At 41.3% G+C, this 27,790-nt stretch overlaps 1 protein-coding gene across 2 annotated transcripts in view; it reads left to right on the top strand.

Annotated features, from left to right (window-relative positions):
- Positions 1-23,689, top strand: part of LOC119898155 — a 37,202-nt gene extending 13,513 nt beyond the window's left edge. Inside the window, exons 3-8 of one of the 2 annotated variants that reach the window (XM_038712340.1) lie at positions 8,022-8,712; positions 11,180-11,321; positions 14,279-14,451; positions 15,107-15,256; positions 15,418-15,626; positions 21,511-23,689. In XM_038712340.1, the coding sequence (XP_038568268.1) occupies positions 8,022-8,712; positions 11,180-11,321; positions 14,279-14,451; positions 15,107-15,256; positions 15,418-15,626; positions 21,511-22,728 (2,583 nt within the window). In that variant the 3' untranslated portion in view covers positions 22,729-23,689. Of the gene's footprint in view, positions 1-8,021; positions 8,713-11,179; positions 11,322-14,278; positions 14,452-15,106; positions 15,257-15,417; positions 15,645-21,510 lie in introns of both variants that reach the window. The other variant, XM_038712339.1, reaches the window with a different exon arrangement.
- The last annotated feature ends 4,101 nt before the right edge of the window (positions 23,690-27,790 follow it).

Genomic DNA, 27,790 nt, shown 5'->3' with positions numbered 1-27,790 from the left:
GTGTGTGCTAACTGTTCCCTAGTCTGAGAGGAAGAAGAGTGTGTCGTTTGAGACTGAACCTCAATCCCAGTACACTTCAACCCCATTAGCACAGCACTGCTGAGATCACGCTTGTACAACACACTTGGTCCTGATGACAACAATTAGATCAGTAAGAGTCTTAAACATCTTTCTGTGTGTCTTAAACATTATTCAATTAAAGGGTCTATATGTAGTTTTTCAATGTTGTCAATGGGCTCTAACCTTAGAAATGAAGCACACTCCTGTTTTCTCTGTTGCTTGGAACAGCCACTGCAGCTAACAAAATGCAGTCCATTAACAGCACAAAACAACTGGCTCACAGACTCCAGTATAAACTCCACGCAAGGATACAAAACAACAATAAAGGTTTATGTGCTGAAGGCATGCTGGAACCAGGTACAACATTGTGCAGTATGTGGTTAAAATAATTAGTGGTACAGTCTTCAGTAGTGCTGGTTGGTGCCTGGTTTATTTTGGTTCCAGTGACTCCAGACTAGGCATGTGCTGGTATGAGATTTTTACAGTATGATAAACTAAAATATCAACTTTTTCCCACTAAATACAATATATTTTATTTTTAAGCAACAACAAAAACTACTCCTGCTAAGAAAAATATCAAATAACTCTATAAAATTGATATTTCAGTGTTGATGCACATATACACATAAGGAGAGAGAGAGAGCGCAAGTGGCACATGTCTGGATTCCTGCATTTTCCGTCTTTGACGAGACATGAAAAACAGCTGATATATTGCAGGGCTGGTGTATGGTCATTCCAGCCAAGCAATGTATCCACCATAACATCACAACTACAAATTGGGTGTCATGATCGATGACCAGCTGTCCTTTTCAGACCATGTTGCTGCTATCTCTAGGTCGTGCCGCTTTGCTCTACACAACATAAAGAAGTCACTCCATTACTCAGTGACCTCCACTGGCTCCCCGTGGCCTCCAAAATCAAAATTAAGTCACTAATGCTGCTTACAGAGTGACTACTGGGTCTGCACCCATCTACCTAAACTCCATAATACAAACTTACGTTCCTTCTCGGCCGCTACGCTCCACCAACGAACGCCGCCTGGCTCTGCCATCCCTTCACACAAAGCAATCCCAGTCCCGGCTATTCTCATCTGTGACACCACGATGGTGGAACGAGCTACCACACGCCATCAGAGCAGGGGCGTCCCTCTCTAACTTCAAGAAAAATAAAAGCGTCTGCCAAATGATTAAATGTAAATGTATGGGACTGCATTAGCTTGGTGTACCTAATAAACTGAAACTAAAGCCTAAAATCCACTGACTCCAGCTACAGCTTGTAACGGCTGCACCGTGGTTGCCGGAGCCAGTCACAGCCATTCTAGTCAATGCTCGTGAGTCCACCAGCTGCGGCCCCAGCGCGTCCCAGAAGTGTCAGAGAACAGGTAGCAGGTATATTTTTGCCGCTAGCCGCATCAGGCAACACAGAGCAGATGAACCAGGCAGGAAGTCGGGCACAGAACGGCAGAGAGAATCTGGTAAATTTTCAAAATAAAATGCCCTTTGGAGACTCCCGAACGTGAAACAAAAATGAAATCATTTAACTACGTAGCCTACTTAATCATAGTAGAAGTACAAAAAGCAAACACTGATTACCAAATCAACAAAATCTAAATATATCAGCAAAATCAGGCATCAAATGCACCTATTTGCCCGTATCTCTCTACTTCTGGGTTTATTCACACATGCTCAACTTGTGAACCGCATTATGTGCCTTTTCTACAGGCTTCTCTTGGCAGCTCCGCATTTCAACCAGAGAAGTTTGTGTGATGGAGAGGTGTGTTATATTAATAACATTTTTTTCCCCATTCCCCCGCTTACGCATAAGCTCTCATGGAGTCCACTGCACCTACCCCGCTTTCCATATCTGCTAGATGATCATCAAGGATGCGGCACTCGACCTGTATCTCACACAGCATTCACGGTTTGCAGGACATAAATGTGAAAACAGCACAGATGTTCTGGTTCCCAGTTTTCAGGCAAACCAAGATCAGTCCTACAAATCAGATTATTCTTGGTCAAAGACTGTCACATTTGATTAGTTGTGAGATATATCTCAAGAACCTAAGAGAGATTTTGGTGAAATCGGTATGTCTCAGGCCAACGCTTGAGGTTTTTTCCCCCTTTGTTTGTTGTCTGCTGTACTCAGTTAAAAATGATCTGTGTATTTTCATGTGGAGCCATTAAATGCTAATGTAAACATATTCCAAATAAAGTCTTGAGGATTGATCAGCGTTTAAGTGCTTTTTAGTTTTAAATGGGCCAATGTGTATTTTTTTTATTTTGACCATGTAAATTTGGTACATCCACATATTTAAAAAAAATTAGATGGTGGTGTTGATTTGTAATTAATGTGTCTTATTTTCCTAACAGCAAGTATTTTTTATATAGGGCATGTTTAACCGTTAATGTGGTCATATAAAACCACATTATACCCCATTCTTCTGGACACACAAAACATGGGGGTAAGGACTTCCAAATGTGTCTACCCAGAATGCATTACCTGTAAGCTGAATGCCTGGGGATAGGGACACAATATCAACAGAGAAAGCTGATAAAATTAATATTAGTGTGCTATAAGTAGTAGTGATGTAAATACCACTTAATTCAGTTTTAATGTTTACTATTTATCTTCATAGTAAAGTACTTAGTAGCTGCTTTATCAACCAGTTCAAATTGGTAAAGTCAAGTATATGATTTTAAAACCAATGATTTCTGGGTTTAGATACCTGCTTAACACTCCGCATCAGTATGTACAGTAGAGTAATGGATTATCTCTCCCTCCGTCCCCTGTGGTAACATTAGAGCGTTGTAAAACGTTGTGTTGAATTATAATATGCAGAAGATACGATAGCCGGAAACTAATGCTCGCAAGTATTAATAGTCCTGCCAGTATTAGATGACCATTACTGTTTTGTTTTTTTTTTTTTTTTTTTTTTTATAGCCTGATACATGCAAACTTTACAGCGTTATGTTCAATTCAATTTTATTTATATAGCACCAAATCACAACAACAGCATAGCGCTTTTCATAAAAGAGCAGGTCTAGACGGTACTCAACAGTTCCCACCAAGAGCAGCACTAGGCGACAGAGGCAAGGAAAAACTTCCTTTTAAGAGGCAGAAACCTCAAGCAGAACCATGGCTGAGAGGTACAGACAGTAAAGGTGATGTTGCTATAGACTAACTGAAAAATGGTACAGATATTTTTAGTAGTGTTAATGATAACAATCATAATGTTAATGATTATAATAACAATAGGACTAGTAACAGTAATAGTCGTTGCAGCAGAGGGTGTCGAGCAGAAACACGGGGGCAGCAGGTGACCCGCAACCACAGATCCAGACTCCACAGCTCCAGAACCAGAAACACCTGCAGGAAGTGATAGGAGGAGAGAGGAGAGGGACGAGAAAGCACAAGACTACTGGAAAGGGGAGAAGTTGTGTTAGTAACATGCATTATTTTACTGGAAAAAGCTAGCTACTCGGGTTGTAATGTTTTATGACCTTTTGTGTAAATGTATCGTTAGCTAACGGTTAGCTAAGTTTTTATGGATTGTCATGGCAGTGGGTAGAAATGACTTTCTTAAATGGTCCTTGCTACATCGGAGTAGTAGAAGTCTCTAACTGAATGCACTCGTGTGCAGCGGATGTGAAGTGTTGTCCATGATGTTAAACAGTTTATGTAACATTCTTATTTCCACAACCAACTCCAGGGGCTCCAGAGCAGACAGAGCCAGCCGTCTTTATTAGCTTGTTGAGTCTCATGCTGTCACTGGCTCTGATGCTGCTGCCCCAGCAGATGGCTGCTTTCCACAACAGACTGATAGAACATATACAACATCTTGCTGCATACATTAAAGGACTTAAGTTTCCTCAAGACGTAGAGTAAGCTCTGGCCTTTCCTGAATAAGGTGTTGTAATTTCCAGTCCAGTCTGTTGTCAAGGTGTACACCCAGGTATTAATTCTCCACCTCCTCTCCCAGAATGTGAATGGTGTTTAGTGTTGTTGTCCTGGACCTCCGCCATCTCCTTTGTCTTGATCATTTTTAGGAGGAGGTGGTAGCTCCCACACCACAACACAAATCCCTGTACTCAGTCTCATCTCCACCACAGATACAGCACACAACTGCAATATCGTCCGAGTGTTTCTGTAGATGACAGGACTCTGAGTTGTGCTGGAAGTCTGAGGTGTACAGCGTGAATAGGAATGGTGAGAGTACAGTCCCGTGTGGTGCTCCTGTGCTGCTGACCGCCTGTTCAGACACACCACCCCGCAGTCACACAAACTGTGGTCTGTCTGTCAGGTAATCATTAATCCAGGAAGTTGTGGAGGTGTCCGCCTGCATCCTCTGGATCATGTTAAAAGAACTGGAGAAATCAAATAACAAGATCCAAACAATGCTGCCAGCTTTATCCAGGTGCGAGTGAGGTTGCTGAAGCAGGTAGATGATAGAATCCTCCACACCAACCTCAGTGGTCACCTGAAGTCTCAAATGGGCCAGAACCAAAAAGTAAACATGATGTGTCTTTAATCTGCTGCAATCAGTTCCTTTGGTCGACCATTGCATCTACGGTCCTCAGTGCTGCCTGTTCTTTTGTGCTTCTTTAGAAGAGCTTGCTGATGCAGTATAACTACCTTGTGTCTTGCTGCTGTGCTCAGTCTTACCATGGTGTATGACTTTTGACAAAAACCTGTCGTCAGCAGCCTTCTAATAATCTAATTCATATTTTCAGCTCGAAACTACTTTCAAACATCTTTCCTATATTCTGGGTATTATTCGACGTTTAAAGCCAGCAATGCAGTTTAGTGGAGTGGAAAGGAGGCTTCTAGAATCTTTGAGATTTATAAAACTGAACCATGCTTTATAATTCTGAGAAAAACAACGTGTATGCACAGTATGTCTTTAAATCTGAATATACATCTGGCCCCTGGTTTCTGTGTTCCGTATTTATTTTATCCATATGCAGTCTCTCTGATGTTTCTTGGTTGCATTTATATTTAGCCACCTGATCTCCCAAAGACGCATGATGTGTATGAATGTAAGTGGGGTATTAAAATCCAATAATATTTTGGACAATATTTCTGTTTGAACAAGATCACATAAACAAGCTTTTTTTCATAAGCGTCTACAGACATGCTACCAAATCTGTGCTTAAATGCTTAAATCTTAAATGTTAAGATGCTCCCAATTACAATAAGATGATGTTTAGCATGTAAAGTTTACCATTGTCACCATTATATACATGTTGATAGTGTGTAATGAACAATGAATCTTTGTTGTTAGGACATTGATCTAAAGTCAAATGTGGTTGTATCCATTCTGAATGGCCACATTTGAAGGTGAGGTGACAAACTTGCTGTCACAGCCTCCTCCTGGATGCATCCTTGATTGAGTCTATTGTATGTCTTTCTTTTCTGCATTGCAATGCAGCCATTCGCATAAATAGACAGTCCCTCCTCAAAGGCAAGTACACTGAACAAAATTATCTGTGTACACAATAGGCTTATTTCTCTCAAATATTGTTCACAAATCTGTCAATCTGTGTTAGTCTTAGGCTGGCCACAATAAAAGGCCACTCCAAAATGTGCAGTTCCATCACACAGCACAACGCCACAGATGTTGCAAGTTTTGAGGGAGCGTGCAGTTGGCATGCTGACTGCAGGAATGTCCACCAGAGCTGTTGCCCGTCAATTGAATGTTCATTTCTCTACCATAAGTCATCTCCAAAGGCGTTTCAGAGAATTTGACAGTACATCCAACCGGCCTCACAACTGCAGACCACGTGTAACCACACCAGCTCAGGACCTCCACAACCAGCATCTTCACCAAGATTGTCAGAGACCAGCCACCCGGACAGCTGCTGCAACAATCGGTTTGCATAACCAAAGAATTTCTGCACAAACTGTCAGGAACCGTCTCAGGGAAGCTCAACTGCATAATCGTCGTCCTCATTGGGGTCTCGACCTGACTGCAGTTTGTTGATTTAACCGACTTGAGTGGGCAAATGCTCACATTCGATGGAGTCTGGCTCTTTCGAGAGGTGTTCTCTTTACGGATGAATCTCGGTTTTCTCTGTACAGGGCAGATGGCAGACAGCGACACCAGATACTGACTGGTTTCCGCCCCTCCCAATACAGTGAAACTGCACGTTTTTTGAGTGGCCTTTTATTGTGGCCAGCCTAAGGCACACCTGTGCAATAGCCTTGCTGTCTGATCAGCATCTTGATATGCCACACCTGTGAGGTGGATGGATTATCTCGGCAAAGGAGAAGCTCACTAACACAGATTTTGACAGATTTGTGAACAATATTTGAGATAAATAGGCCTTTTGTCTACATAGAGAAAGTCTTAGATCTTTGAGTTCAGCTCATGATGAATGGGGGCAAAAACAAAAGTGTCGCGTTTATAATTTTGCTCAGTGTAGTTGTATGAAGAATGAATTGGCAGAGAAGCTGAACCCCGGCTACTTTGACACCTCCACAAACCTGACCAATCATTCCACAAAGTGTGTTAGGGTTGGAAATTTACTAAAAATGTCAGATGAATGCTGAAAGGGGCTTTTGGAGGCCGTTAGACAGCCAGACAAAACTGCAAATATCAACTCTTGTCAATTTCTCAATCCGTATATGGTTCATTCTTTCATTATTTATTTTCAAAACCAAGTCGTTTTTTTGTTTTTTCTGTATTAAAACCAAAATGGAAAAACGGTAAACAAAAAAACAAACAAACCCATAACTGAAAATAAATGAGCTCAGCCAGGTCTTTTTATTATTATAATTATTATTATTATCATATGTAGCCATTTTGCTACAATTACGCTTCTCCACTGCGGCTGTGTTTGCGACCTGACCTTTCTGTTCTCCTTGAGAGGGAAGAATTTAGAAAGTTGCGTGACGCTGTGGAGAGCCCCCAGCTGCAGTAGTGCATGGATCACGTGTAATATTCATCCAGCCAGAGGGAACGATCGCAAACCGTTCACAGCGTGTCGTTTGTAACGACACAACCCATACTGGAGAAGGAGTGGGGGATCCATGATGATAGAGAAATTAATAGAGCATGCTGTAAATATTTTACATACCTCCCAAGATATCACAAATCATACTTTGGGGGGAGCTGATGTCTTATTAAGGTGAGCTAAGCTCCCCCCTAGTTCGCACCATGCCTACAACCTGTTCTCACTCCCCGACTTGTCACATATGGACCCATGGTCAAGGCCTATCGCCGTTTGTAACGCACTGGGGACCCCTAGAGCGTCATAGGTCAACGCAATATAAAACTGATGTTCAAGCTTTAGCTCAGTTTGTGACCGTAAAGGAAGGTAGGCTATGTGATAGGCTATTTAACAGAAAAGACTGAGTTAGAACATGGTTGGGGTGAAAAGAGGGCCAGGACCTTTGAGACTTGTGTTTGCCTATCCCGTGAAACAAAATGTCAACATTAGGCTAAATATTTTATATTTAATTTTACGGTATATAAGGCTATTTCTTTTCAGGTCGCAGCTATATAATATTGTCATATTGTCACAACATTGCCACTTATGTTGATGTTTAAGCTCATTTTCATTACATTTAATCAGGCACTGCCATCGCCTAAGTGGATCTGCTGCAGTTTACCAAGTGTAACATAAAGCTACTCAAATCGGACTCATTAAATATCAAAATCAATATTTTTCCGTTTTGGTTTTAAAACAGAAAAACAAAAACGGATATCTGTTTTTTTATTTTCTGTTTATCTGTTTTTCCGTTTTAAAACAAAAAAATTTGATTTGGTTTTGAAATGAAATAATGAAAGAACGAACCATACATGGAATTTTCTATTCCTTTATTTTTCTCTTTTATTTTCATACTAACATTTTACTGTAGTATGATCATCAGTGTTTGGTGGAATTCATGTAATTTGAGAGAAAGATTTTCAGCTGGTAGAGTCAGCAAAGCTGATGGCGTTTGTCTCTGTGACTCTGCAGGATATCAGCGACGGAATGCCGTGGTGTGAAGAACGTCTGATCCGCAAAGTTCTTTTCCTCTCCCTCAGGGAATTCAGAGACAACCATCGTGCCACAAACAAGACACACACACGCGTGCGCGCACACAAATGCATGTTGAAAAATAATCTCTTACATGCTCCGCGAAAGACACGGACACTACCTAACACACACACACAAAAATACACACGCACAAGACAGAGTGTGCACATGCCACAACAAAGAGTCACACAAAGAGCAACAAACACACATGCAAAGAGAAACACGCCCGGTGAACAAAATATGCACGTTTCAAAACACCTATGCCCTCGTGAAGACACCAAAAAAGGGCAAGAAATGAACTTGTCTCAGGACTCATACACACCAAAACATAAATGTACCCACACACTACAGAACATGCAAACGCAATCAAAACTGTGCACAGGAAAGATTAATCACCCACCACAAAATACACACAAGAATTCTGCCTCAACCAGGACACTGCGCTCACATAAAACACTAAATACGCTGTCGCTGCTGAACTCCGAATACACAGAAACTGCAAAACACACACACAGTACTCGGCGCAAACACTCATTGAAAAAGAGTTGCAGACCTGAAAACACACAGATGCTGCTGAGCGCTCCTGCCTCGGCCAGGACACTGAGGTCACACACCCCCACAAGCCTCAACGGTCAGTACCATCAGTATTCTTCTGTCTTAATCACAGCTATGGTGTTATTCAGTAGAAGTGCCTTTAAGAATAATCCCCGATCTTGTATTTATACTTTCACAGCTGCAGCTAACATGTATTTGGGGCTGTCTCTGTGCTGGCCTGTTGTCCATGCCTTGAGGGAACTTCTTCACATTCTTTGCACAAACGTTGATTGTCAAAGGTCAAGTTTTTGACCATGGTTCTTTGAAAGAATTAATGACCATATTTCACACCTGGTCATACAATGAATTGGTAAAACTTTTGACTCAAAAGTCAAGGTCACTGTGACCTCAGAATGACCTTGACACACCATTGGTCAGGAATGGATGCAGTAATTATGACAAAATTCCACATAGATGTTTAATGGGATATAACGATGAAGTGATGACATTTTTTACAGGAACAGAAGGGTAGATTGTGATTTCACAGTTGGTCAGACACTAAATAGGTGACATCTTTGACTCGCAGCTCACTGAGACCTGAAAATAGTTTTTCAGACATTCACTTCTTTCCTCATTCTGACACCAGTAAATCTATAATCCTTCAGTAATCAATGTATATTGATACAACAATGTAAATTCACTGGAATCCTACATATATATCAATATAGTGATAACCAGTGTTGGGCAAGTTACTTCGAAAATGTTATAAATGATAGATTACTAGTTACTGTCATTTGAGAGTATATTACAGTATTACTGTCTCTTAATTGTAATGGTTTACACTACTGTTGCATTACTTTTGAGTTACTTTCACTACTATTTAATGGGCACATTATTCTGACAGTAAGATGTGAATCTCCCGACACTCTGACAGGATCGGTCAGGATGGACTGACAGCAGCCTCTCTGATCATGAAAGTAATTGGTTAAAGCACAAACGCATAGCATTTACGCATGATCCATAAGGGGAGCTACCGTCCTGTTAAGAGGAACTGAGCTCCACCATAGTTTGCAAAATCCAGAAACACTGGAGCTGGCTCGTGGTTTCCGACTATCAGCCGAACCCTCCTCTATAGCACCTTGGAGTAGACTTTACCAGAGAGGCTGAGACTTGTGGTACCCCTGTAACTGGCACACACTCTCTCTGGTCCGACCAACCTGGTCTGCCACTCCTTGGGCACTATCCCAGACTTCCACACAATCTTACAGAGGCTTGTCATCGACAACGACATCCCCTCCACATCCAGACTTGTTTGACTACCTCAGTAACTTCCACCAGGGAAATTGACGATGATCCTCCATCAGCATCCAGCTCTGCCTCTATCATAGAGGGCATATTAGGATTTAGCGGTTCCTCAAAAAGTGTTTCTTCCATTGCCCGAGAACCTCCTCAGTGGAGGTCAGCAGCCTCCAACCTTTGCTGTACACAGCTTGGATGGTTCCCCATTTCCTCCAACCGGCAGATGGACTGAAAGTCCTTCTAAATGGCTTCTCCGAACTTCTCCTACACCCACTGCTTTGCCTCTTTCACAGCAGAAGCAGCAGCCCTTCGGAGCCCATCGGTACCTTGCAACTGCCTCCGGAGTCCTCCAGGATAACAAATCCAGAAAGGCTTCATTCTTAAGTGGGACGGCTTCCCTGACCACAAGTGTCCACCACAGTGTTACCACCGCTTGAGGCACCTAATAACATGAAACCACAGCTGTCCGCGGCAGCTTAATCAATGGAAGCTTTGAATATAGCTCACGTGGGTTCAATTCTCCAAACCTCGAGAGGGATGCCAGAAAAGCTCTGTCGGAAGTGGGAGTTGAAGATCTCTTGTACGGGGGCCTCCCCCAGACATTACCATTTCACCCGCACTACCCATTTGGCCTTACCAGGTCTGCCCAGAGTCTTCCCCTTCCCCCCCAACCAGAAACAGCCCCACCCCTCTCTATACCCAAGTGTCCAAAACATGCGGCCTCAGATCAGACAACATGATCACAAAATCGTTCATTGACCTTTGGTCTAGGGTGTTATAGATAATCCATGATTAGCACAGAAGGGAGGCTGTTTCTCCCAATCATGCCTCTCCAGGTCTTTCCAACATTTCCCACATTTGCGTTTAGGGCTCTCAGCAGAACTATGGAGTCCCCTACTGGGGCACATGCAGGACTCCATTCAGGGTCTCCAAGAAGGCCAAATACTCCAAACTGCTGTTCGGTGCACATGTACAGACAGCAGTCAGAGTTTTGCCCCCCACAAGCCGTAGGCGTCCCACAACCCCAGAGCTGGCTTCTGCTGTCCGGTTCTAGACTGTGAAGGCTTCTGACCTTCACTGCCACCCATGTGACAGCGCACCTGACCTCCACGGTTACTCTCATGAGTGGTGGGCCAATAGGATGTGTAATACAACTTCTAATATGTAATTAACTGTTTTGTTTATGCTGCTTTTGAGATAATTTTAGGTAAGTTTTTAAGTAGTGAAACTGCTTGTAAATTACTAAAGTTCACTTTTCTCTCAAGGCTCCCTGGTTAATGGCATTAGCCGGTGTCAGTCACAGAACCTGTCAGCTAGTCCGACCTGGCGCTGGTCATTAAAGATGTGCCCTCAAAAGTGTCGCCCTGCTAACATCCATCGTGACAAGGAGGACCCTGCCAGCAAGAGGTTAGCTCCTCCTATGTGTGTTTTTGCATGCGTGTTTGCACGTACTTGATGGTATGCATGACTCACCTATGAACAGTTAACACCATTAATCCAATCAGTCTGGTGTTTTTGTGGGGTCAATTTTATTAGTATGTTAGTAATGTAGTAGTGTGCACACTTTTGTCAATGTTATTGATCAGATGACAAAAACCAATCAAGCAGAGTACTAAATGCGCTGCTAAATGAACTGAACAGCCCAAAGAAGAGTCTAAGAGGGTCATTGGACCACTTTGATTTTGCATCAGCACACATCCCTCCTCCTCAAAATCATCAAAACCAGTTCTACTGTTAGTCGAGGTTTTCCAGCTGAAGCCGTAAGACAGAGGACAATTGTAATAAGATAAGCAAGTTTTGTCAATGTCGAGCAAGAAAGCTCATGTGGACGAGCGAGAGAGAGAGGGAGTGTGGGAAGTAGGCCTGGCCCGAATGTCATTTTTGAGCCACGAAGCTTCGATAGTAATTAACAGAGAATATCAAAGCTTTGATATGGGGGTGGTTGGGGGTCCGCTCAGTGGTCGCCTTGTGCCGACTGTGTAGACGTGTGTTGATAAGCAGGCTGTCATTTCACAAGCTACAGCTATGTATTTCAAAGATCAAAGCAGAACAGCAGAAGAAGAATGAATGTCCAAGAAGTTCTGGAAATGACATGAGCGAGGGAGAATCTGAACAGAAAGTAAAACACTTTGTTTTAACTTTGTTACGTCTAGGCTAGCAGACCCCCAAGTGCATGACTAAAGGTTCATGCAGACTACACGACTTTCAGCGTCGGCCGATGGCCGTGCGTTCAAACTACACAACTTTCCGTCATGTGAGTCTTGGGAGTCTTGAAGTCGTTGTGGCGTTCACACTAGGTGACTGATCGGTGACGGGGGGTCACACACTACACGAGCTGACAGAAGCCGTGTCACCCGACGCTGGTCTCTAAACACGTTTTCTCAAGAAAACACACGTGAAATGTGAAATGAGCAAACCTACACATGAAACAGCTGTTGTTTATTATTATAAAGATACCACTTATAAAGACAAAGAATCTGGGTGAAAGAATAGATCAGCACCTGCAGGTAGCAGGGATCATCTGAGCTACAGAGAGATGGAGGGGAGTAAAAAGTGTTTTGCAGTGAAAAAGTAGCTGCCTGCTCTCATTGGCTGGATGTGGATGTCTAGTCGGCCGACTCCTCCACATAATTGGCGTGCTGGATATCTGGCAGACGTCGGCGATGTGTCAGAAATGTGTCGGGGAGCTGTTTCGATGCGTCGTTGAGTAGTTCACACATAACGACTGCTGATTTACCACCGATCACAGCCTGACGGTCGCAGAGCGGCAAATCGGGCTAAAAATCATGTAGTGTGAACCAGGCTTAAGAGAGGGAGGAGACTGGAGTTAACAGGAATACTTACTGAGGGGTTGAAGGGACGGGATATTGAGACGGGAAATGCAACGCAGAGTGGAAGACTAGATGGTGCAGATCCGGGTTGGTGGCTGCTGTGCAAAGCAAGGGGGGAACCGTAGCTCAGAGTCCAGAGCAGAATAAGGAAAGATTTTACACGGAGTGCAGACAGGATGAGTGCCATTTTCAGTAGTGGAAAGTAACAACATGTTATTATGCAAAATCCCCCTTTTAACTTTAATTTTTAGCCTACTAAATGTTTTTCTTCTACAATAGACCTAATAGAATTATTTAAATTAGTTAATTAATTAATTAAATTAGTTTGTTTGTGGTAGCCTACAGTTTACTGGGTAGCTTTTAAATGTAGGCTATTTGACTGTTTTGATCTGTAATGTACTGTTTTGATAAAATTAAGAAATGCCATAACTGCTGCTATCGTCACTCAGTATAAAGTTCTCCCACCCAACTGAGGGCTTCATTTTGTTTTCCCTTTAATGTCTTCTCTATGAACGTCTGGATGCTCAGTGCGCTGCATTATTAGAAACTATCATAAACTGGTTGTGAGACACATCTCTCTCTCGTCCAGGAGCCGTCTCTTCCTCTTTATCTCCTTCTCTTCTCATGCATTTGTTCCTGTTGTTGACTGTGTTGCTGCTGTGGCTGCTTTCACATACAGTTTGTTGGTGTTCAGGTTTGCTGTCTGCTGTGGTGTGAAACGTTCTCACATTGTTGTAATTTTACTGATGCATGCTGATGATTATTAACAATAACATGAACAAATTAGGAAAAAATATAATACAAATAAAATCATCCTTGAACCTTAAGACAAATTTATAATTTTTGTGAACTTAAAATGATAAAATGTAATCTTCCAAAGGTTAAAACTCAGTGTATGTCTGCTGTCTGCAGCAGCTCACACGTTATGTGAATAACTACGCCCCAAATCATTTTTTTCCCATTTTATTCCAAACTGTGTGAAGTATACTGCAGTACAGTAGCTGAACAGATCCAGTGAGACACTGATAGAAGATTGCAGCCCGTTGTTACCCTGCTGACATGCTGCTTTCGCTATGCAGTTGGTGTGGACAAGGTGTAAGAGGGCAATGTCTTGCCAAAATCAGTACCCAAATTGTATTGTGCAGCCTGATCTGGCTAAACAGAGCTTCAACTGTACGACTTCACCTACCTTGTAACCAGGTTTGCTTGAAGGCAAGAAAATACCAAATGTGTAGGTGCAAAAAAAACTCCCAGATGAAATAGGATAGTGTGCTATTCTACAAAAGAACAGATTCCACTTTTACTGCTAGCCATATGTAACAAATGCAGTCTAATTTGACAGCCCTGCAATAAAACCGACCTGCATGAAGGTTCTAATATCCAGTTTTCAACTGTTCCAACTTTTGGAAGGTTTTTCTGTTCTTTAGCCTTCCCTCATTGATTTATGAGGGGTGGACAAAATAATAGAAACACCTATTGGTGTGACTGAATGTGTGTGTGTTTGTGACTGGGTGCGTGCGCATGTCTGCTCAGACCAAGGCTGCAGGCGCAGAGGAAGTTTGCCCAGTCCCCTACCAGCAATCCAAGACCACCAGTGTTGATGACATCAACACAAAGTAACCACACACACCCCCTGGCTGTAGTCCCCTGTCCTACCAGACATCGGCCCAAGACTGAGGACTTCTTGTCCTTTCTCTGTTTGAGAGGTAAACTACAAGCACAGAAGCTGCCTATGCATGATAGGCCGCTACGTACACCCCACTGACCTGCATGCCAGACGTAGTTCTTTGGGGTAGCCATTCTCTGTCTGCTCTTGCTTTCCCTGACAATTATTCTAAAAGAGAAAAGGGGGGTACTGGTGAGAGGTGGTAGTAGTGGCAGTACTAGGGAAGCCGGACACTGGGCATAACAGACCCTTAGGATGGTGAGTTCCATCCAGTCTATGCTAAGGAAGAGGCCTTACCTTCTACTTCATGTTGGGATATCTGGAAATAATTATTTGTCTGGGAATTGACCCTTCGCTAAGCCCCGCCCACCTTAGTTACTGTTGCTAAGTCCGACAAACTGTCGGCGCCACCACTGTCTATTACTGCACTCCCGGAGAAATATTGTCAAATTTGTTGTAAAAAGCCATCTCAGAAAGAAGCAGACCGTTTTGCAGTTGCATTATACATTTGAAGGTTGTATTCAAGCTGTCAGACTCGGACTGAGTCAGAGCGAGTCCTATACTGCGCTGTGATTGGCCAGCTGTGTATTCGGGGCGTGGCTTAGCAGAGGCTCAATGTCCACACACCACATACACACACACTCACAGCTGCACACACATCGAAATCAATGAAGGCATTTCCTCTTTCACTTCAGGTTCAGCAGCATTGCCTAGCAACATGACCTTTTTAGCAAATGGACGGGCAAAGGAGCCAGCTGACGCTCAGCATCGTACTTCCTGTCTTTCCACCAATCACAGGACTGGAGATGAGCTGAATAACATAAGCATGTTCAGTGGGACATCAGGTGCTCATCTACTGTCTTGTGTAATCTTTCAAACTGTAATGATTGAGGCAACTTTAAGTAAAGGCAAAATGTTTCACTGGCATTTTTCTCTTTGCTTAAACAAATCATCAATAAATTGCTTAAATTTTTTCGGCCTCTGTGTCGGTCTTTCCATCCTACAGTGCAGCAGGACTCTCGGTCTCTGAGAGGGAGGCCTAAGAATTCTGCCGGGGTCAGCTCCTTCTCTCTAACTGCCCAGGCACAGAGGAGGAGGAAGAGAGAGAGGAGAGAGGAGGTACAGCAGAGGAGGAGAAGAAGAGAGAAAATACAGGAGGACAGAAAAGAGGGAGCTGAGAGACACCTTCTGAGACCTCGCCACCTCTCCCTGCAGGTCAGGAGGACTCAAAAGGTCTGATCATCCTTTCGACATGCTTTTCTGTCCGATAGGTGTCTGGTTGTATCATCAGCATTATGAAACTAGTGTTGAATAAATCTTACATACAGCGCCAGAATACAACATGTGAACACAGTTGTTATCTCGAGATAACGAGATAATTATCCTGTTATCACGAGAAAACAGTCAATATCACGAAAAAATGATCCTGTTATCACGAGAAAAAAACGGTCGTTATCACGAGAAAACAACGGTCGTTATCACGAGAAAACAGTCGTTATCTCGAGATCATGAGATAATGATCCCGTTATCACAAGAAAACAACAGTCGTTATCTCGAGATCATGAGATAATGATCCCGTTATCACGAGAAAACAACAGTCGTTATCACGAGAAAACAACGGTCGTTATCACAAGAAAACAGTCGTTATCTCGAGATCACGAGATAATGATCCCGTTATCACGAGAAAACAACAGTCGTTATCACGAGAAAACAACGGTCGTTATCACAAGAAAACAACAGTCGTTATCTCAAGATCACGAGATAATGATCCCGTTATCACGAGAAAACAGGCAGTATCACAAAAAGATTATCCCGTTATCACGAGAATACAACAGTCGTTATCTCGAGATCACGAGATAATGATCCCGTTATCACGAGAAAACAGGCAGTATCACAAAAAGATTATCCCGTTATCACGAGAATACAACAGTCGTTATCTCGAGATCACGAGATAATGATCCCGTTATCACGAGAAAACAGTCGGTATCCCAAAAAATGATCCTGTTATCACGAGAAAACAACAGTCGTTATCACGAGAAAACAACAGTCGTTATCACGAGAAAACAACAGTCGTTATCACGAGAAAAAGATCCTGTTATCACGAGAAAACAACAGTCGTTATCACGAGAAAAAGATCCCGTTATCACGAGAAAACAGTCGGTATCACGAAAAAATTATCCTGTTATCACGAGAAAACAGTCGGTATCACGAAAAAATGATCCTGTTATCACGAGAAAACAGTCGGTATCACGAAAAAATGATCCTGTTATCACGAGAAAACAACGGTCGTTATCACGAGAAAACAGTCGTTATCTCGAGATCACGAGATAATGATCCCGTTATCACGAGAAAACAACAGTCGTTATCACGAGAAAACAATGGTCGTTATCACGAGAAAACAACAGTCGTTATCTCGAGATCACGAGATAATGATCCCGTTATCACGAGAAAACAACAGTCGTTATCTCGAGATCACGAGATAATGATCCCGTTATCACGAGAAAACAACAGTCGTTATCACGAGAAAACAACAGTTGTTATCTTGAGATCACGAGATAATGATCCCGTTATAACAAGAAAACAGTCGGTATCACGAAAAAATGATCCTGTTATCACGAGAAAACAACAGTCGTTATCACGAGAAAACAGTCGGTATCACGAAAAAATGATCCTGTTATCACGAGAAAACAACGGTCGTTATCACAAGAAAACAGTCGTTATCTCAAGATCACAAGATAATGACCCCGTTATAACGAGAAAACAGTCGGTATCACGAAAAAATTATCCTGTTATCACGAGAAAACAACAGTCGTTATTACGAGAAAACAGTCGGTATCACGAAAAAATTATCCTGTTATCACGAGAAAACAGTCGGTATCACGAAAAAATGATCCTGTTATCACGAGAAAACAACGGTCGTTATCACAAGAAAACAGTCGTTATCTCGAGATCACGAGATAATGATCCCGTTATCACGAGAAAACAACAGTCATTATCACGAGAAAACAACAGTCGTTATCACGAGAAAACAACAGTCGTTATCACGAGAAAACAACGGTCGTTATCACAAGAAAACAGTCGTTATCTCGAGATCACGAGATAATGATCCCGTTATCACGAGAAAACAACAGTCGTTATCACGAGAAAACAATGGTCGTTATCACGAGAAAACAACAGTCGTTATCACGAGAAAACAGTCGGTATCACGAAAAAATGATCCTGTTATCACGAGAAAACAACGGTCGTTATCACAAGAAAACAGTCGTTATCTCGAGATCACGAGATAATGATCCAGTTATCACGAGAAAACAACAGTCGTTATCACGAGAAAACAGTCATTATCTCGAGATCACGAGATAATGATCCCGTTATCACGAGAAACAGTCGTTATCACAAGAAAACAACAGTCGTTATCACAAGAAAACAACAGTCGTTATCTCGAGATCACGAGATAATGATCCCGTTATCACGAGAAAACAACGGTCGTTATCACAAGAAAACAACAGTCGTTATCACAAGAAAACAACATTCGTTATCTCGAGATCACGAGATAATGATCCCGTTATCACGACAAAACAACGGTCGTTATCACAAGAAAACAGTCGTTATCACAAGAAAACAACAGTCGTTATCTCGAGATCACGAGATAATGATCCCGTTATCACGACAAAACAGTCGGTATCGTGAAAAAATGATCCTGTTATCATGAGAAAACAACAGTCGTTATCTCGAGATCACGAGATAATGATCCCGTTATCACGAGAAAACAGGCAGTATCACAAAAAAATTATCCCGTTATCACGAGAACACGAAAAAATGATCCTGTTATCACGAGAAAACAGTCGGTATCACGAAAAAATGATCCTGTTATCACGAGAAAACAACAGTCGTTATCACGAGAAAAAACAACAGTCGTTATCACGAGAAAACAGTCAGTATCACGAAAAAATTATCCTGTTATCACGAGAAAACAACAGTTGTTATCACGAGAATACAACAGTCGTTATCTCGAGATCACGAGAAAACAGTCGGTATCATGAAAAAATGATCCTGTTATCACGAGAAAACAACAGTCGGTATCACGAGAAAACAACAGTCATTATCTCGAGATCACGAGATAATGATCCTGTTATCACGACAAAACAGTCGTTATCACGAGAAAACAACAGTCATTATCTCGAGATCACGAGATAATGATCCTGTTATCACAACAAAACAGTTGGTATCGTGAAAAAATTATCCTTTTATCACGAGAAAACAACAGTCGTTATCACGAGAAAACAACAGTCGTTATCACGAGAAAACAACAGTCGTTATCACGAAAAAATTATCCTGTTATCATGAGAAAACAACAGTCGTTATCTCGAGATCACGAGATAACGGAGTAAAATAAAGATTTGAATCGATGGCCGCTAAGAGCTTCAACCCAAATCATACCTGTCTAAAATTCCCCAATCTGCTTTGATGAATAAAATTAAAATAAACATTGTAGAGTGCATTAATCTAGGTATATTTTGACATATTTTGCTTTACTTTATTGTACTTAGATTGCTGAACACAGTGAGTTGTTTTGCTTAAAATTGATGCTTCGGCTTTAATTGCTTTAATGTTTATGGGTGAAGAATGATAATTACCATTCCTCAATTATCCAGTTCATCCAAATTATCTCATGGGTCAGTCACCATCATTGAATGACTTTGAATGTGCAACAAAACGGTCTTACATCGTTTATGGGTAGGACATTTAAACCGTTGAAATCATGATGTCAGTCTTTTCTGAATAGCTCTGCTAGTGTATTTTGTCATCACAACATTTCCTTCTGATAAAGTCTGCTAGCCTTTTCATTCATTTGTCTTATGCAGTCTTACTTTGTTGCTGAGCACAGAAGTGCTAGTGGTAGTCCAGGCTTCCGTATTTAGGTCAGAGGACATTTAACATAGCTTTTCTTATTGTATCATGCAAGCTGTGGCAATTTTGGTCAGCTCAGCACAAGAGCCCTCATACTTGTATTGTGATCCGCCGGGTCCATCCTGGCCTGATCCGATCATTAAGAAGGAAAAAAAAAGCAAGTTCCACATGCTCCCTCCCCTTGCGGCCAGCAGGTGCGTCAAACTGGCACCATGAGGCATGTTTCCATTCTGCTCTGGCCTTAACAGTTATGGCTGTTCTGGTAACCAGTAGCCCTTGGAATGGATGTTTTCACCCGGGACATAAAGAGAGCTCACACGGAGATTTGATTAGTACAAAATCACCCACTTGAGATCAAGAGATTAATAGAATATGCTCCTCTGATGGTTTTAAAAATCAGCCAATGTATACCTGCAAATGAGAGAGGTTCTGTTAGTCCTATATCATATTTTTCCTATGGTCAGTCCATAGCAGAGTTGTTTTGTACATTTTATTAGATCAGATTTTTCCTTTAATTGTTTATTCTTGTCGATTAGTTGTTTGCAGTTACTCTAAGACTCTTCATTCTCTAAAGCATTAATTTTATTAGGGTTGGAGCTTAATTTTTGTGGCAAATGCACATTGTGGCACCTCCGCCAACAGTGACAATTGCTTTAAAATTTAAACACCTGTATGGTGTTTGAACTTAATGACACCGACAAACTAAAGATGATTTATAACTATAAAATTTATTATATTTATAAGCAAAACAGTGCTGTGACGGGCATTTTTGGTCATCAGTTGCCCTCTATTGGTGCTTTGGAGGTATTTCATGTTATGTCAGCACACAAGATGAAATGAAAAGGCTAACAACACTACTAAAGCAATACGTCTTAGTAGTCCAGAGGTTAACATGTTGCCCTTCAGATCCAAAAAATTAATCCAATTAAGGGCATTTTAACCAAATGGAGAATGTTATGCATTCTTTTACCTGTTGGTGGCGCTACAGGATTTTCAAAAGTGCTTTAACAAACTTCTGCTAAGGAATTAGTCAGATCGACTTTAATTTTTGATGTCTATTCTAAATCCACTGACAATTAAAAGTTGTACAGTCTGTGTATTTTTGTTGAACAGTTTCCCCTTGCCGATGAAAATCAATGAGTTGCCGAGAAACCGGAAGTTGTTGTAACTTCAATGTACAGGCTCAAATCTGCACAAGACTTTGCAAGTTTGCTAAGAGTCCTGGCCTGAACACTACAATCTTATACAGTCGTAGTCATAGCACCACCTACTGGCAACAGGGAGTGACTACTTTTGGGGTGTTCTTGTCAATATTATGTAGCTGCAGTACCGGAGGCTGCAGTTTCAGGACCCCCGCAATCCGGGGACCTCAGTTCTAGGACCGTAGTTCTATTGTGACAGTGCCATCTAATGGAGTGGTGGTGGTAATGCACAGCGACACGAAGGCTGCCAGCTAGCTAGCCAACTAGCTGTGGTGATTATGGCCAGCTTCTAGCTAAAGCTATCAAATGACAGTTTTTCATTTGCATTGCTAAAGTTGGACTAACTTAATTACCTATCCAGCAGGAAACAGTCTGCGCTACTTTAGTAACATTTGTACCACATCAGAGCCTTCCATCTGGGAAAATCCACAACAATTCAATCCTTGATTTCTGCCGTCATCTGTCTCGACTTCGTCTGGCTTCATCGTGTTTTCGCTTCTTTGACGACAAAGATCCACACGCTGTCGGCTCGTGCTCAAGAATACGTGTGTTCCTCCATTTGTCCAAATTTCACTTCTCTATTACTTCTAATAAACCCGAGACAGTTTGTTATTAATATTGTTTCCTCTTGTTCTTCTTCAACGTAGTGACGGGCCTCTACACTGCCGGAATTATACAAGAAGAAAAAGAACAACGTAGTGACGAAACGCGCTCTGTAGCGTCATTTGTCTGTTTTCGGCTACTGTAGAAACATGGCGACGCAACATGGTGACCTCCATGTCAGGGTGACCCGCGGTTATGTAGCTAGAAATGGTTCATTCTAAAGTAATAGAAACATAACGGGGTTATTATGTAAGGTCTTTATACTTTACACACCGCCGAAAACATATTTATGGATCTTATATTGCATTTCTGTCGATAAATCCTCAGAAATATTACACACTGACTGAACCTTTAATACGAGCTACCATCATTTCTTTCTGTTGCAGGTTGCCATGGTGACTACTGAACAAAGAACCTCCTGTGTCAGGTCAGTCCATCCCTTAAAGCCTAGCACAGGGGTTGGCAGCGGACAATCCCCCGGGCCCTGCACAAGGCCAAGCAATACCTGTAAACTAAGAGGCCATCCCCAAAGCAGACCCCAGGAACACCTCTCCCGGCATAACAACCACCAGCTGCCTCGCAATCAGCACCTTCCTCTCCACCACCGAGCAGTGTCCAACTACTATAGCGACCCCAAGTCCTTTGATAGTCTCCAGAACTCAGGAAGAAATTCAAGCAGGACTCCAGCTCAGATATCATTGACTAATGAGTCAGTCATCAGACAGCTAAGTGAGAATCCTGTGGTCCTGAGGTTGTCCAGAAGGAGGCGAGGCCTTCCACCAGACACCAGCCCTACCCCTCTGAATGGCGTTCCTTTGGACAACAACTCATCAAAGAAATGCGGGGCACTGCGATACAGTGATGTCGATGTCTTATTGGCAAGGGACTGCAAAATTGGTGAGACCCCGCAGAAGGCGGCCAACTGTGATAAAGATGTTAGACCGCAGGATGGGAGACATGTAGGTAAAATAACTGGCAGCCATGAAGAAGAACTTAGACAAGACAGATGTGGCCATGTTGGAGAGGTGATACTAGAGAGGGGTAGTTGCATTAGTGAAGACAGTTTGGCAAGTGTCGATGCTCTGGAGCCCTCTCAAGAAAGTGTCAGCTTTACCAACATCATCACAGACTATGACCTCAGTCCTATCAGTGAGGCGATATGCAGACATGTGAGAAAAAAAAGGATCCTGAATCCAAATCAGCCGGCTTCATCCACAATCCCTAAGCCAGTTACCAGGACTATTCATTCGAGGACTGTTGCCAGAGCTCCTACTACCAGGATTACTGCAACTAAAGCTTCTTCCAACTCTACACATGTACACACTGACTCTCCAGACAGTTATTTTGTCAGTCACACTGCAAAGGGTACCAACAAAGATACTAGCAAGGACATTAGGAAGTGTACTTCAGCAGCTAGCAGTTACTGTATCCATAATTCCAAAGGTGCTGCAAAACACTCTTCCAAGCGTACCACAGAGGACTTGACAAAGGACAGTGCACCTGTCTGCAGCTATTGTAGCACTTCCAAGGGCCTTTCCCAGACCAAGTCTTCTACCTCAGCCATTAAGACCAGGACCAGCCCTAGAATACTTCTGAAGCGCTAACTAACACCTGAGCTACATCTGAAAACGTTCAAATATTCATTATTTGCTATATTAAGAATTAATGTTGAAGAGAAAATATTTATAACAACATTGCATAACTGGATACAGCATGATGATGGTTGTTAGCTGGTTGGGCTGTGACACAGTGGCTATGTACTGTTCTGTACATTTGTAAATGTATGTAGGATCGTTTTAATTCTTTTAAAGTAAAATACGGCATAATGGCAGATATGTTAGTCATATATTTGACTGTGTAGTGAAAAGTCACTAATTTCAGATACTTCCTTGATGTCTCTGAAATAGTAGCTTGATATTTTTGTATTATTATATTCATTCGGCAAAAGCACTGGTTTTATCAAAGCACAAAGTTTAACTTGAGTCAGGCTGCTAAACAGTTTTCAGTAGCTTAGTTCTGGGGCTTCTTAGGAAGACAGGTTACAATACAGTCCTTAGAATTAACCTAACCACTGCCATTTAAATTAAACAGATATAATCTTCTAAGGTTGTCATGATAAATAACACAGCCTTAACAACACCTAAAATTCTCAATTAATTGGGTAGGTGGGATTATTTGAAGTCTGTCTAAAATCAATAGTCAAGTAAGTATAAAAGCCACTGTGGGGAATCAACAATGGACTACGCTGTGCTTAGTTTTGTTTTTTCAAACTTTCCATCAGAACTGTTAATTGTTAATAAAAATAAATAAAACTTTTTCCACATGTTGAGGCTTTAACTAAATAATTTACAAATGCATTTGTAAATAAGTTTATTCTCCATCCATACTTAATTCCATAGGATATATTTTATCCGTCCCAATCACAGGTCAGTGTGGTAATTTATGACAAACACATGTTAAACTAAGTTATGAATAAAGGCTTGAGTAAATTTATATTATTCATTATTATTTCATATTATGACCTATTGTAACTACAGAACTTTAATAAATCAACTACCGCCATTATTCATTAATGTGAGTGTCTGGTTTATAGAAGAAGTGCAGAAAACTGCCCTTAGTACTCACTCAGTTTTAAATATATTTTCCTTTACTAAAGACGTGGTATTCTGCTTTTTGGCTTTTCCCCTCTCCTTTATTGAGTTATATTCCTTTTTTGTGCATGTAACAGGTTTGCAAAGTGAAAAATCCCAAAGGGGGTTCCCATCTCCCACAGAAAACTCTGCTCTGCCTGAAAACAGCTCGTTTGTAGTCCAGCCGCTTCGTGACGTCACAGGGATGAAAGCTAAACGCGCCTCACATAACGCTCGCCAAGCGGCGACTCCGACACGCCCTCAGAAACAGCGAGCTGCAGCACACAGCTCTCCTCTCCCTTCCAAACACTAGCTACCCTCCAGGCAGTCAGTGGACATAAAGTTGTTCCTGTGATGTAGAGACAGAGCTCAGTTAAAACTTTATGGATACAGATTAATAACTCACCGCTCTGAAACTCTCGCTCCAGTCCATGTTGCCGAGCCGGTCGGCAACACGTACGGCTGAACCCGAGCCGTTTACCGGCTTCTCGCTGACCCGCCCTTCTCTGCTTCTGATTGGCTAGTAGACCTTAACTAGGAACTGAGCATGTGCAGCTCCCAACAAAGATCATTTAGAGACAAGATGTATCACTCCATAGCTAAAACGAAGCCTTCAACACAGGCTGAAAAGAGGAGCTGCAGCAATGTGCAGTATGACAAAAATATAACCATGGAAACCGGTTCTGGTACAACCTCTAAATAAGATGAGGAACCTTAAAATGAGCAGAATACTTTAATAGATTACACTTTCACTTCCACTGTAAAGTTAAAGCTCTTTCCAAATGAATGCAAAGCATAGCTTTATGGTTCCACAACACTGACAATGGTTTTCCACAAAGCGTAAAATTAATTGTTTACTACAATTATTATGCCATGAAATGTCAAATGTCTCCTTCATAAGTGTTTATTGCTTTCTGCTATGCAAAGTACCCTGTACTCATTATTGATCATTAATTACAGAGCTAGCTATCACGTTGGCAAGCTAAGTAGGTACAGGCAGAAAATCACTGCATATAGTGTGGACAATCTATCTTTATTGAACAACTCACTTATTCTCACTCTTTATATTCCAAGGTTGTTTCATTAAGGAACCTTAGACCTTTTGTGGGTGAATTCATGTTATTATTCCTGAATTTGTTATCTCATGTTGGTTAATGCAACTTTAAAGTGTTGTCGAAGTTGTTTTGTTTGTTTTGTTATATCTCCGTCTGTCACTATGTATTTTTCAGTAAGACGAGTAAACTCCTTCAGCCCAAAGGAAACATTATGACATTTGATACATGAAAAGACAAATATTTAAGGTAACTGTAAAAAAGTTGGTATAAATGTGAGTGATTTGAATGAGAATTTTCAATAAAATCACTTTTTATATTTATCTGCTATTATCTGCATTTAGTCTTCTTTCTTCCCTGTATATTCTTGAGTTGTGTAAATCTACATACATTTTTGTCAAAGATGTTGAACTTGTATACTTGTCTTTTCCCTCTATATATCCTGTCAGCGTGTTTCAGCTCTTTATTGAAGCTGATGCTTGATGATGTTTACAGTGATGCTGTGTTTGAAATAAAGTGATTTTTGTCATTAATTATTCACAACATAATGATAAACACTCAATAGTTTACTTTTTAGTGAGCAGTAAAATGGGATTTCACACACTTATGAGACATATTCATGTGAATGTAATTTGCATTGCGGGACTGTTAAAATATTGTGTACATACATTTTTTTTTCCATTGAGTGAATTTTTTTAGGGCACTACATAATATATTTAATACTGACAATACAGAAATCTTTTTTGTAATTGAAGTCTTTATTTTTAACATTTTTAACAAAACAAAAACAAAAACAGCTTCCAAACACATGATTAATTCACATTTGCATTTTGGGCCCATTATCAATAACCACTACAGACAGACACAAAAAAGACTCAATAAAATTTAATTATAAAGTGCCTATATACATGCAACACCACAAAAATAACAGATTTAACAAAAGAGAACCGCACTAATAAAAAATTCATCAATCTCAGTCAAAAACCCATCCCCAAGATTTGTCAAAACCCTCCATATCATCATTAATCCTGGCCAAGAATTTTTCATATGACACAATTTTCAGCATATTTTCTTTCCACCTGTTAAACTCTGGAGGAGATGGATCCTTCCACACACTGAGAATCACTCGAACGAGAATACAGAAATCTAACAAAATAGAGGCAATTAAATATAGTGCACTGAGGTAGCAAATGTGGAGTGATTTAGACAGTATGAGTGAAACTCCACCATTCCATCAAATGGAAATATTTTAGATGTGTTTCAGAGAAAAAGGATTCTGTTTGGTTGCAGAGGTTTATATAATGCTGTATAACAACTTTGTGGACTGTTGTTATTGACTTGCAAGCCATGCAAGCTCCCACAGTTCATGTTTACAGCCCTACCCACGCTGCTTTCTGTCTCCCCTGCTTTTGGCCACACCATGTGAGTAGATTTCACAACACGAATTTTGGTCTGACTACATCTAAAAACAGAAACACTGCCGAGCTTGGATGAGCCTTTTTTTTCTGCTTTCCTTCATAAATCAGACATAGCAACAGGAATAGTTGTAATTAATTATGGAGAGTACTGTACCTTATTGGCAAATGAAAAGTACCATTGAAAGTAACCAGTAAAACTTAGCTGTAAGCCTTAAAGCAGCCCTATTCAATTGGCGGCCCGCGGGCCACATCAGGCCCCGAAGCAACCTCCATGTGGCCCAGCACACATAATCTAATATATATGACAACAAAAGTAAACTACATATACAGTATGATGTATGGAAGTAGCTAACGAGTGAGCTATTTTGTTTCTTCCTATCACATTCTCAGTACTGATCACTGCCAATCAACAACGAGGGCTGCCCGACCTGCAGCCGCTCACCTCCTCTGTGTCTCTGCAAAGTGAAGTCAGCCAGCAGATCAGTGAACATTGCAGACGTTGACGACATATACGCTCTTTAGTGCAAGTAAGTGGTGCAATTAAACCTTTGTGAGTAAAAAGCCAATACTTTACCAATACACCTGTTTAATAAGCTTAAATATGTAGAAACCGATGTTTTAATCTGCTCAGCACAGAGCTTATTTGTTACAAACAAGCTAATGTGAAAGCTGTCTGTCTTTCCTAAGTGTATTTCTTTGTTTGCCACGGACAATCCCCTGCAAAAGTATTGGAACGGTGAGGCAAATTTCTTTGTTTTTGTTGTTCACTGAAGACGTTTGGGTTTAAGATCAAAAGATGAGACAAGAGTTCAGAATTTAAGCTCTCATTTCCTGGTATTTACATCTAGATGTGTTAAACAACTCAGGACAAACCACCATTCGTATTAGACCACAGCATTCTTAGGTGGACCAAATTCAAAACAGCAAATTAATTCCAAAGTTAAAAACCGAAAGAGAAAAGAGACATTTTTACTACATTTGGGTAATTTGGGATTTAAGAACTAAACAAAGGAAATGGGTTCAGCTAACAGCAAAAAGGAACGAGATCCTCTGATATCTCCAGTACTGACTTCTCTTCATATTAATTACATAATTGACAACCATGGTAACCGAAGCACTGACCAACTGGACATTTGGGTAAACGAGTGTGGAGAAGGGGCAGGAGGAACCTGTCACTCCACCGTACAAAGAAGAACATTTTCCAAAATGGAGGTGAAGGATTTGCCACACTGCTACAGAGAATAAAAGCAGACTTTTCCCTGAAAATGGACAAAATCTCGCCTTTCTTTCCCATTCTGACATTCAGTTTGGAGTTCAGGAGATTGTCTTGACCAGGACCACACCCCTAAATGCATTGAAGCAACTGCCATCTGATTGGTTGATTAGATAATTGCATTAATGAGAAATTGAACAGGTGTTCCTAATAATCCTTTAGGCGAGTGTATCCCAGAATTAAAAACGATTATCAGATAGGCAATCCGTATATACAGCAGAAATAGTGGCAGTCCTCATAGCTTTACAGTGGGTTGGAGAGGTCAGACCTGATAGGGTGATATTATGCAGTTA

Source organism: Micropterus salmoides, unplaced genomic scaffold (assembly GCF_014851395.1).
Source record: "Micropterus salmoides isolate LMB-PRFRI ecotype aquatic unplaced genomic scaffold, ASM1485139v1 Ms_hic_scaffold_11, whole genome shotgun sequence".
NCBI lineage: Eukaryota > Metazoa > Chordata > Actinopteri > Centrarchiformes > Centrarchidae > Micropterus > Micropterus salmoides.
This window is presented reverse-complemented; position numbering and strand designations above follow the sequence as displayed.